Source organism: Ambystoma mexicanum, chromosome 4p (assembly GCF_040938575.1).
Source record: "Ambystoma mexicanum isolate Mex_15411 chromosome 4p, UKY_AmexF1_1, whole genome shotgun sequence".
Lineage (NCBI taxonomy): Eukaryota > Metazoa > Chordata > Amphibia > Caudata > Ambystomatidae > Ambystoma > Ambystoma mexicanum.
In genome coordinates this window covers 816,446,769-816,459,052 of record NC_090927.1, presented here as the reverse complement: position 1 = coordinate 816,459,052, position 12,284 = coordinate 816,446,769, and the positions used below count along the sequence as shown (strand labels likewise).

Sequence of the window (12,284 nt, the reverse complement as noted above, 5' to 3'; positions counted from 1 at the left end):
CTATGAAAGTCTTGACTGACTTAAACCACTTTTCAGGAGATGTAAATTGCATATATGTATGAACTGTACAACTTATAGGCCTTCTATGTGTATTAAACAAACTTGCACCAGGACTTCAGTGTAATACTTCATACATGTAGGAGGTGTACAGAACTTGTGCATTTAATAACTTTCTAGACACTCCTAGGCTACTCATATGCCATACTTACTTGCATAAAAGAGGGGATGGCTGTAAGGTTTAGAATTAATTCTAAGCCTCTGGCAATTGCTCTGAGCAACCCTCCAGACCATCGTTCTTCCCCTGCCACACCATTGCAGAAAGGGGAAAAACTATTTGCAAATCAGACTTGGTCCCACTGGGGATGCTTGTGGTTTTGTGCAGAAGGGATGTAATTTAGCAGTTCGGGCTGCACTGCCCCTTTGGGGGTGGGTCCAAGCCTGGTTTGCATACTTTTCTCGTTCTGTAATGGCTTGGCAGGCAAAGAATGTCGTCTGCTGGGCTGCCCAGAGCAATTGTCAGAGGTTTAAGATTAGTTCTAAACCTTCCAGCAATCACATTTGTTTTGCTTTAAAACTCTCATGCCAGACACTTGTACACCAAATGTGCCTTAAGCCGGGTGCACTTACATCACATTTTGTATATGCACATGAAACTGATTTAAAAAATGTACATGTATGACCTGTTGCGCTTCATAAGCCACTTGCAAACCACTTACACCGTACACTTGTACACAAGCATGTATGACATTTATGCCACCTAGTCACCTTTCTATAGAAGGGCTTGGAGCACATGCACTAAATTAATGGACATGTTCCACACTCCATGTATGACTTGTACAAGTACACTACTATACATATAAACTGACATCAAAGTGAGCACTAACTTTGGTTTTATTTTTCACATGTAAAGCTGTAAAATGTCTGGTTATATGAAATGTAAATTGTATGCCTTATACGCCTGGAACATACACTCATACTTTGATGGAAAACACTCCTACACATCATACTCACTGAAAAAAAACAAATTATGCAACATTTTAAAATCGGGTTAAGGTTAATCTCAGTTTGTCTAAAAGTACAAACGCTCACTGTATACCAGTGCAATGAAATTCAACCATATAACTGATATTGGCATTCATTTAATGTACTAGTTTACATCAATACTATAATTGAAGTGAGCGTTAAGGTTGGATTGAGCGTTTATACTGCTGAGTTTTTTGTTTGAATTTGTAGTAGTATACAGTGTGTGTAACTTATTAGTTCCCACTGTTGACTTTAACCTTGACTCTTGGTTTTAATGTTTTTGTATTATATGTATTTATATTTCTGGGCCTTGTGAATCTGCTTAACGTGCTATGCAGAGTCTCCAGCAACACAAATCTTGCACCGTGTCGTGGGAGACTACTATTACAGACTGTGTCTCGCCAGTGAAACTTAGACCAAATTTGAACAGGTTTTCCATCTGGGCCTGAGGATTGGACACAGCCTTAATATGGAGAGGCGGGGTTGGGGGGGGAGGGTAATTAAACATTCTTAAAGAGTGCCTAATACTTGACCGCCCTTGTCAACACCCTGTTTTCGGATAACTATTATACTCTGAGCCATCCTCTAAGTAGTGGACACTCCGTAGCATGTAATTATTATAAGCGGATACAATCCAGACTGTTACTGGTTAAGTAATAGTCATATCTGTATCTTCTAGTGCTTTGCAAACTTGTATATTGTACTTTGCACCAAAGCCTTGTTACAAAGTGAGTTTGATTAGACTTTTATCTGAACAATACTTGCAGGTCCACTAAGGTTGGCTTCTGAGAACTGTGCACCAGTAGTGGTTATGAAAAAGCTTATTAGGATTGTGAATTAGTACGTTTTCCGTGGTTACCTCTAACTTGAATGTTCGATTTTTCTCCAGCATGAGGGTCTGGCATGGATTCACATGCTCATGAATATTCCCCATCGTCTAGTTAGGAATCCTCGGTAAAAGAAAAAAGTTTCACTTTAGTTTATAAACTCTTTCGCCTATAAACCAATCACTGAGCTCTGGGTCATACTGCCCCCAGCCAACGACTGCCCTCTCCCTAAGCCCCTCCTCTGGCAGCCATCTTCAGATATTTACCTCATGTTTCGCTCCTTGAGCTTTCTGCGTTTTTCATGCTTTTTGGCTAGGAAAACCCTATTTTTGTTCAATCCTGTGTACTCTATCGTTTCTTCATCCAATCAACAGGGATCTGTTTTTCATCAACTTTCTTCGCCCCCTCAAGGGCGGAATCAGTGTTTCTTCTTGGAAGTTTCCAGAAGGCCATCAGGCCTACACTGCGCCAGATCATGTCGGAGGAGAAAGACTGTGCTTCCCTCTTCAAGCTCGGCACCAGCTGCGGTTTGTGGAATGTTTTAATGGACAAGCATTCCCAGTGCCTTTTTTATTGTATTCACCCGACACAAAAGGAAGAAGGTTGCGAGATCTGTTGGCACTTTTTTATTGTATTCACCCGACACAAAAGGAAGAAGGTTGCGAGATCTGTTGGCGCTTTACCAAGCGCCCTATGAAGGATCGGCACGTCAGACTGTCGGTGTGGCTCAAAGCCAGGGCCTCTACCCCATGTGGTCCACAGGGGCATGCCTCATCAGGAGCCTGCCAGTGTGTACTTCCAAGTCATTTAAGGGTGCTCCATCCATGGGGGCCCAAGACGAGGCCAAGCACCACAAGTAAATTTCCGTCAGTTGCCGCGCAAGCTGGTCCCGCGTAGGCCAGGGCGTGTTTGTCTCCATCGGCCTCTGTCCAGCCATCGCTCCAGTTTTTCGTCAGCTACCCAGGGGAAGCTGTGGGAGAAACCGGAGAAGACCAAGCAGGACAAGGTGTCCGACCTGCCTGTGAAGGTCCAGGTGATCCAGGCTAAATCGTCCTTCAGCGAGTTGGTGGTGGCCTCCCTTTTGAAGGATGAAGGGGCTGACCCAGCCCAGGTTAACTCTTCTTCCCAGGCGGGAGGCTTCAGCCAAACCTGTGGAAAAGACTCTGGATAAGAGGATGCCGTCCCTTCGCCCGAGACTGACCCCCCTCAGGACCTAAAAAAGGGGGCTGGGGATGGAAAAACTCCAGGACATGGATATTTCTTCCGACTTGGAGGACGAGGCTTCCGTCCGCACCATCCCAGAAGAAGTTTGGGAGTAACCCCGAGGAGGTAGTCTCCACCGAGGGGGCGACTGTGACTATTAGGTCGGCAGAGACCACATAGGCGCTGGGCCCAGTGACCCTACTCCCCAGGCAACTCCCAGAGATCTATTGCATGATATTCTCTCAACCCTCCACACGCTGGTGTCTGATTCTGAAGAGGATGCCAATGGCACCACTGGCGACAACCCCCGTTAACACCGGGGCCACCACCGCCGAAGAAAAGGAGGCTCCCTACGCCTCTGCTCCAGCCACCACTGCCTTCCCGTCTGCCTCCCCTGCCCCGTAAGGATATGGGAACGGACGCAGCGGCAGACACCGGCAGCATCTCTCCGCCTCCAAGGGCTTCTCCACCTGACGAAGTGGGCTCATTCCACTCCATGAGCACCTGTGCAACGGAACTCTTCCAACTCAACCCGGTGGAGACGGAGGGCTTCCTGTATCGGCGGCGGGAGGCAAAAAGGAAGACCTTTCTATCAGTGCCACTCCTGGATGACATCTGGGATAAGGGTCTGGCGCTGCTGAAGGAACCCCGCCTCGGCCCCGACAAAAAGACCAACTAGAAAAGAAATGCTGGGTGCCAGTCTGAACCCAAATGTCGGGTCAGTCATCACCGGACTCGGCGGCTGCTCGTAAGATGTCGTCTAACCTGTCGTCTGCGCCCCTGGACAGCGAGGGGAAGAAGTTGGACTCTGTGGGTAGAAAGGTCATCTACTCGGCGACAAGGGTCAAGGCGGCGAATGCTTTAGCCATCCTGGCCAGCTATGATCGGGAGTTACGGTACATGATGGCCCCGGTTCTGGATTTCCTCTCCAAGGACAAACTTGTCGAAGCGATGGCGATCCTTCAGGAAGGCAAGGTGGCATCGGACCACGCCATCACTGTGGCCCTGGATATTGTGGACACGGGCTTCCACCAGATGGAAACGGGGTTTACCTCTGTTGTCTTGGCTCGCTGAAGGCCACCAACTTTAGACAAGAGGTCCAGACCAGAGTCCTGGACATGCCGTTCGACTGAGACAATCTCTTCGGTAAGGCTGTCAATGAATCTCTTCCAGCCATCAATACTGACAGACGGCCAGTTCCCTGGGCACGCTGCAACAGCAGTCCGTCCTTTCATTCCTCAGCAGGGAAGTTGGGCAGATCTTCGAGTTTCGGGGGAGGATCATCCTCTTACTGCCTTCCCGTTCCACGACCCAGGAACCTTCAGGGGTCGTTCCAGGGCCTTGAGGTTGCTGTCAAGGTTCCCAGGGTGGCATTGCTGGCCTCCAAGCAGGACTGAACCGGCCAAGGCTTTGGGCCCTGCACCCTGGTGGGAGGCTGGCTGGCGAATTTCGTCAGCGTGTGGGAAAACCTCTCCACGAATCGATGGGTGCTGGACGCTCTCACCCACACACTTTGGAGTTTCAGTGAAGTGCCCGCGAATACCACGGGTGACCGGCAGGAACACATCCCTCAGTTGCTGCTGGACATTTGGGCCATGTTTAAAAAAAAAAAGGAGGGCCCTGGGGGGCGGCGGATAGACCTGGTTCCGTAGTGGCTCCGGAGTTTACTCAAGATACTTTCTAATAAGAAAGGACCAGGGGCTGGAGGCCCATTCTCAATCTATGACTTAAGTACATCAAGTCCCCGAAATTCAGGATGGTTACGTTGCAGCATGTGCTTGGGTAACTGGAGGAGGGAGACATTGTCGCCGATTGATCTAGAGGATGCATACTTCCACGTACCCATTCACGAAAAACAAAGCGAGTTCCTGCGCTTAATCGTGCAAGGCAAGCACTATCAGTTCAAGGCTCTCCCTTTCGGACTGAAGTTGGCACCCAGTCTTTACGAAGTGCCTAGCTCCGGTGACGGCCCATCTGCGGCTACAGGGAATTCATGTGTACCTATACCTCGACGATTAGCTCATCCAGGCCAAGTCAAGGGACATCGCCATCAATCGCACAGAGAAGACCGAACGGCTGCTGACGGATCTGGGGTTCTCTGGGAACTATGCAAAATCCTGCTTGACTCCATCGCAGGACATGCTATTCCTGGTATCCATGCTCAACCTGGTATCCTGCCTGATGACACCCTCGGAGGAGAGTATAGCAGCCATTCTAGGCAAGGTGCAACGGCTGTTGGCACTGAAGATCGCCACAAGGAGGACCATCAAGTTGCTGCTTGACATGGCTCTGCAGGTTGCAGATGCAACCACTCCAGAGTTCTTGAACGTCTGATGGATCCAGGTGTCCGGAATCTTCAGACAGGCTTGTGCTTGACTAGTCATGTCGAGCGATAAGGTGGTGGGGTGCACGGCAACATCGCCAGGGGCACAGACTTCCAGAGCGAAAAACAAAGAAAGTTCCTGCAGTTCCAGAACCACCCTCTGTACCAGGAGAAGTCACGATGGACCCTTCCATGGAGGGTTGAGGAGCCCACGCCAGACATCTCCACGCCAGATTCCTGTGGCTGCTGAAGGCTAAGACTCTACACATCAACGTCCTGCAACTACAGGCAGTGTTTTGGACCCTCAAGTAATTTCTTCCATCCCTCAAGGGCAAAGTGCTGAGGATCTTCATGGACAATACCACCAGAATGTTTTGCATCCGGAAGCAGGGGGCGGGGGGGGGGGAGGCACCAGACCCCAAGCGCTCTCCAGAGGCGCGCATGAATTGTGCCACTGGGCCGTCGCCCAGGGTATGTTTCTCATTCCTTTTCACCTGGCAGGGGTAAGTCACAGACTCCCTTAGCAGGTAGCTGGGCTCTTGCCATGAGGGGGAGCTTCGGCAGGATCAAGTGGACAACCTCTTCCTCAAGTGGGGCAGTCCCCAGATCGCTCTGTTTGCAATGATGATCAACACAAAGTGCCAGATGTGGCCAGAGTTTCGCCAGCAGGTTCCCCCAGCTGGGGAGCCTGGGGGACGCATTCTCCTTCCCATGGGCAGGCCTGTTCCTGTACACGTTCCACCGTTGCCACTACTCTGAGTCATCCATCCAATCAGACGGAGCCGGTGCAGGCTTGTCAGTCCGGCATGGCTGTGGCAAATCTGGTACCTGGACCTTCTCAGCATATCGTTGTGCCCCCCCCCCCCCGGCAAGCTACCAGTGTGTAGATCTTCTCACCAGGGAAGGAGGCGAAATCCGGCACCACGGCCCAGGATTGCTGAACCTGAAGGCCTGGCTCCTGCAGCATTAGAGTTCGGTGGTTACGAGCTGCCTGCACTGCAGGGAGGTCCTTGCCAAGGCCAGGGCGTCGACTGTTATGGAAACAAATGGAAGCATTTCACGACTTGGTGCTGGCAGCTGAAGATTAACCATTTGAGGTTCACGGACCCCCCGTCCCCCAAGTTCTGCCGTACTTGTCTTTGGCCAAGTCTGAGCTGGCGCATGCCTCCAAGGTGCATCTGGCGGCTATCTCCTGCTACACTTGTTCTCTGGGACGGTCACACGTTCTAGTCAAGGAGTTAAAGGACTGTTCCCACCGACAAAGGCGCCTGCCCCGGCATGGGAACTGAACGTGGTGCTGAGTAGGCTCGGGGGTGGGGAGGCATTTGAGCCTATGCATCAAGCTCCGCTCAAGTTACTGTCTTGGAAGACTGCTTTCCTCGTGGCCATCGCCTCTGCCAGGAGAGTAGGTGAGATCCAGGCCCTGCCCTGCAAGCAGCCTTATTTGACTTTCCACAAGACAAGGGGGCAGGTGGGGTGCTGTGGTGGTACCCCCTCCTTCATGCCCAAGGTTCTGTCGGATTTCATCTCAACAAACCCTTGGTGTTGCCAGTGTTTTTCCGATGCCTTCGTCGCTGGCTGAAAGGACTGTGCACTTGCTGGATATGGCTCGAGCACTGAAGTTTTGTGGTCCGCAAGAAGAGTTTCCGGTAGACTCTGCTTTTTGTGAACTTTGGTCCTGTGAACCATGGGAAGGCCTTGTCCAAGGCTTCCATCTCTAGGTGTCTCTCTGGCTGCATCACTCCTTGTCACCGGTTGGCAAACCGACCGCTGCCTGGCCATCCGAGAGCCCATTCTACCAGAGCAATCGCTACAACGGCTTTCCTGTCTGGTGTGCCCCTGCTGGACATCTGCAGGGCTGCTACGTGGAGGTCTAGGCACACCTTCACAATTCTACTGCAACGACAGGGATTCCAGGGAGGAGTCCAGATTCAGCCAAGCAGTGCTACGCAACCTGTTCGTTTGAAGGTGAGGAGGTAAGAGTAATTGATTCTGTTGAGCCTTGCCACCTCCTGTGGTTGTGTAATTATGTACTGCTATGTATTCTTTATTCATGAGCATGTGAATCCATGCCAGACCCCATTCTGGAGAAGGAACAAGTTACTTACCTGTAACTGTTCTCTAGCATGGCTCTGGCATGGATTCTCATGTGAACCCTCCCTCCTGCCCCTCTTCTTGGTCATACTGCCACTTTACGTGCCACCAAATCTGAAGATGGCTGCCAGAGGAGGGGCTTGAGCAGAGGGCAGTCGTTGGTTGGGGGGGTAGTATGACCCAGAGCTCAGTGATTGGCTTATAGGAGAAAAACAGTTTATAAACGAAAGTGAAACTTTACTGAGGATTCCCAGCCTGACGGGGAATATGCATGTGAATCCATGCCAGACCCATGCTGGAGAACAGTTACAGGTAAGTAACCTGTTCCATCTTGTACTTTCCTCTTGACCTTTATACCTGCCAAGCGTGTCCATTTTATACCCTACGACATCACATGTGAAGATAAAATAGTGTGTTTGTCCTTGCAAACCTTTCCAAAAGCTGCTGTTCCTGTAAAACAAAACTGGTCAGAGTGGGAAACGGACTAGTTATGGGCATCGTAGGGATGAGTACAAATCCCGGGGTTATCAGTTTAAATGAAACGCACCATTAAAGTCCCCTGATCGGAGATCCTAAAGTAAGCACATGGTTAGATTATTCCAAGTGAAACTAAAATGTGTGCTGTCGGAGGCACCAGCATGTGAGAAAGTAACCGAAGAAATATTTCATTACTGTATCTGTGCACACATTTCAACAATTGGGAATCGCAGGTTACAGTTAAAGAACTGGTTGCACTTGGAAAAGCAAAATCCTTTTGGAACCATGAAAACGGTTCATCTTGAGGTGGGTGTGAAATAGATTGCTGAATTGATTGGCAATGTATGTTGTATTTGTAACTTGTGAAATTGAGCATCTTCATCAAGATGGGTACTATTCTTATAAGTCCACAAAGTGCTTGGATCCCGATGCAAATCTGTTTTTGAATTTATAGCTAGATAAATGTTTGGGTAATTTGTTTACTTACAATGTAGAAGGTCTTCCTTATCACTCTTAGAATAAAATAAGTTCCAGTTTTCTGCCACCCCTCTCATTCCTACTCCCAACTCCCATCATTTTGATAGTTTTTAGTGGGGACAAGAGTTGCAATTGTTTGGGTTTTCAGAATGACTGCTGTTGCTCCATGCTTTCTAATTTCCCTAGATTGAGCATGATCACTATCTGAAATGGGTATGCCACCTTATATTTTTTTGTTCATAGAACAATACGACGCATTTGTGAAGTTCACACATGACCAGATTATGCGACGATATGGAGAGCAGCCTGCAAGTTGTGAGTATAATTACTGTTTTGTTGGACACATTGCATCAAACTGTGAAAAAGGGCACTGCACAATATTGTGTACCTAAATACTGACGTTCTGCTGTCTTGCCTGAGGTACTGCTCCCCACCCTATCTCAGTGTCATCTGTTCCCACAGTTTTCTCATCAGTTGCTTGTAATTCTTTAGCCGCAAAATTGCTCACCTTTCCCCCATTAGCTTCTTGTTTTTCTGATTCCCTCAGTGTTCTTCCCCCTATTATTGTAAAGTACTTAATTCCCTGAAGCTAGTTCTGCACTCCATAAATACCCTAATAATAATGCCAGAAAGACATAGGGTGGGGGGGGGTGACTCCTAAGCTTTTGATTAGGCTGTTTAGCAGGCTTTCCGGGGGAGGGGTGGATTTATAGGCTTTTCTGCTTGATGCCTAATCCCACAACCCAACATACCTTTTTAGTTACCCCTTGAGGGCCTACTTGTATTTTTTTTCTCTTGCTTCTGAAGCTGCCTTCATTCATATGCCATTGGTTTCAGCCAACGGTTCTCAACAGCTGGTGGGCACAGTCAATAAAATGGTCCTGTGTACAGTGTGGGCTATCACAAAGGTCCTAAAGGCGGACACTAGGCCAGATGTCGGAGGTCTTTCCAGCTTACAGGAGCATGCACTAACCGCTGCTCCTTTCATTCCAACACATAGCCAGCAACCCAGCTCCATCAGTCACAGGGTAGCAGCTGGTATGATGGGTATCAGCAACCACAGTCCTACTCCATCCCCTCTAGTTTAAAACAATTGGAGAAAGGGTAGGGTGAAAGGACAAACCTACAGAGGGGCATTCTAAGCCACAAAAACAATGGTTCCAGCATCCAGGTCCCCCACCCATGTTACCCCAGTAGCTGTTCGCATTACATCATTCTCCCACACATGGCAGGGAATAAATTAGATCAGTGGGTTTAGAACATGGTCTCAAAGGGGGTACTGTATAGATTTTGTAGGAACGCTCTCAACCTACCACCATGCAACAGAAAATTACAGCGAGATCAGAAAGACGTTTTTACTATAGGAAATCGAGGCACTTCTACAAAAAGGAGCCATTGCAACAGTCAACCCAAACCAAGTAAACTGGAGCAATTCCCTTTTTATATCTTGTTACCGAAGAACGACAAAACAGAGGCCATTTAGAGCTGTGGCCAGCAAGCAAATGCTTAATCCCCAAAAGTTCACAATGACAACATTGCAGGAGGTCATTCCAGTTCTAAAGAAGAGCATATTTATGACCACACTAATGAAAGATACATATTCTTATTTCAATGTTCCCACTGACAGAAAATTCCTACGCTTCAAGGTGGGAAGCAAACACTACCGGTTCACGGTACTAACTTTTTAGAATAGCACAATGCCTCCTGTATACAAAACGGTGCTTGCAGTGGTGGATTCTCGCCTCAGCTGTGCAAACCTCGGTCTGTCCTTATCCGGTTGACTGGCTTGTAACAGGTGAGTCACAGGCGGAATGCCTAAAGAACGCGCCAAGAAATGTGAACCTGCTCTTCAATCTAGGCTTCACAGTAAACTAAATATAAATAAGTTTTGTTCTACCCCAGAAAAAACATTCCTGGGATCAGTCCTAGACTCAGAATAAGCAATTGCCTCACCATCCATAAAAAGGGTAAAAGCCTTTCCAGGTAATGGTAAGAAAGGTCATGAAAGTGCTAGGTATGACGGTGTCTTGCATCTACATATTACCAAATGCATGACTAAATATGAGAAATTAAACCATGGTTAAATAGACAATGGTCCCAAGTATCGGGCTAGTGGGACGATGGAGGTTCTAAATGCTCTGTAGTATTGGCCAAAAGAAAACCTCCCTTGCTCGGAAAAGTGATTCAGAGTCTCTTGACGAGTGCAACAAGAATACTAATGGTACCAACGTGGGCCTGGTAGATTTGGTACCCTCCCCTTCAGAGGATGGTAGGTCAGCCCAAAGTCAAACTTCACCCAGTTCACAATCTGCCTACACAAGGCAAAAACCAATCCCTGCCCACAGACAATTAACTTAGCAGCATAGCGCCTTAAGCCCTAGAATTAGGTCACCTGCAATTACCTCCAATGTGTATGGAAATAATGGAAGAACAAATGCCAAAGACCAGGCATTGTTATTACAACAAGTAGAAATGGTTTGTAATCTGGTGCAAACAATGTTAATCCCATTGAATGCGTACCCACATGTCTCGTAACTTACCTTCTAGACTCTGGTCTAGTACACCACTCCAGGTACATCCAGCAGCTTGTACTACATCTCAACAAAAGCGATGTTCGACCAGTGGTTAAAGCGTTCATGGAAGGAGTCAAAAGAATACATCCTCCAATAGCACATCCATCAAATATGTTGGATTTAATCATGGTGTTGCAAAGACTAATGGACCACTGTTCAAGGCTATGCACAAAGCCACATTGAGGCACCACAAGGTCTCATTTATTTCAGCCGTTGCATCCATAAGGAGAGCTGGTGAGTTGAAAGCATGGTCTGAGTCTTTTGTCTCTGTACACAAACGTAAGGTAGTTCTTCGCATACACCCACACTTCTCACCAAAGTGAATCATTCGTATTTGCCAGCTCATTGAAAGCCCAACGTTTGTTTGTAAACCTCAAAATGGAGGGGAACGCGCTCTGCACACAGTAGATGCGTGAAGCAGTCATGGTCGATTTACACAAGAAAAGGGAATTGTGTAAAAACCAGCCAATTCTGTCTTTTTGTCACTGGTAGGGAGGGTGACCGGGTAACCAAGGCCACCATCTTGCTGGTTTCTCAAATGTGTTCAATTCTGCTATCCACTCGCAAATAAAACACTACGTTTCAAACCTAGGGCACACCACACACAGCATGGGATCCACCCTTGCTTTTATTGCCCATGTGCCACTGGAAGAAATGTGCAAAGCTGCAACTTGGGAATTCATTGCACACTTTAACACAACATTACTGTGATACTCCAGCGAAAGCAGATCCTAGGTGGGACAAGCAAATACTAAATCACTTTTTCGACTGTCCCTAGTTGCCCACCACATGCTTCAGCTACTGCCTGCTAATCTATGCAAAGCATGTGAATCTGAGCATATTCCAAACTCCTGAAGACCAACATTATTTACTAGTAATGGTCTTTCTGAAGCCTGTATCTGCTTGGTCGCATGCGCCCGTCCTGCCTTGCTGCATGAGAGCAATGAGACGGTATACAAAATATAATGCATGCAAATAAGTAATTTAAAAAAAATATTGCACACACAACCCTTATAAGCAACCTGCCGGAAAAAGAAACCATCTGAGGATGTTAAGCCGTGAGATATCATGGGTACCTGTAAACTTAGGATATGGATATTGACAGTAATGCCCCCTTTTTGACTTTGCAAAAACAAATGTTATATTCTCCAGCATGGGGTCTGGCATGGATTCACATTTGTATTTTATTTATAGTGCTCACATAACCCAGGGGTAGCAAGGCACAGAGGCAACAAGAGGATTGCGAAGCTTAGTTACATACAGAAGAGTGGGGTCCAGGTGTGGTTA

The 12,284-nt window shown here is 47.8% G+C and overlaps 1 protein-coding gene across 1 annotated transcript in view; it reads left to right on the top strand.

The window, feature by feature from the left end:
* The window catches only part of AKIRIN2 (akirin 2), a 209,091-nt gene that overhangs the window by 180,774 nt on the left and 16,033 nt on the right, over positions 1 to 12,284 (top strand). Inside the window, exon 4 of the mRNA XM_069606391.1 lies at positions 8,668 to 8,739. Coding sequence (XP_069462492.1) covers positions 8,668 to 8,739 — 72 coding nt within the window. The remainder of the gene's footprint in view (positions 1 to 8,667; positions 8,740 to 12,284) is intronic.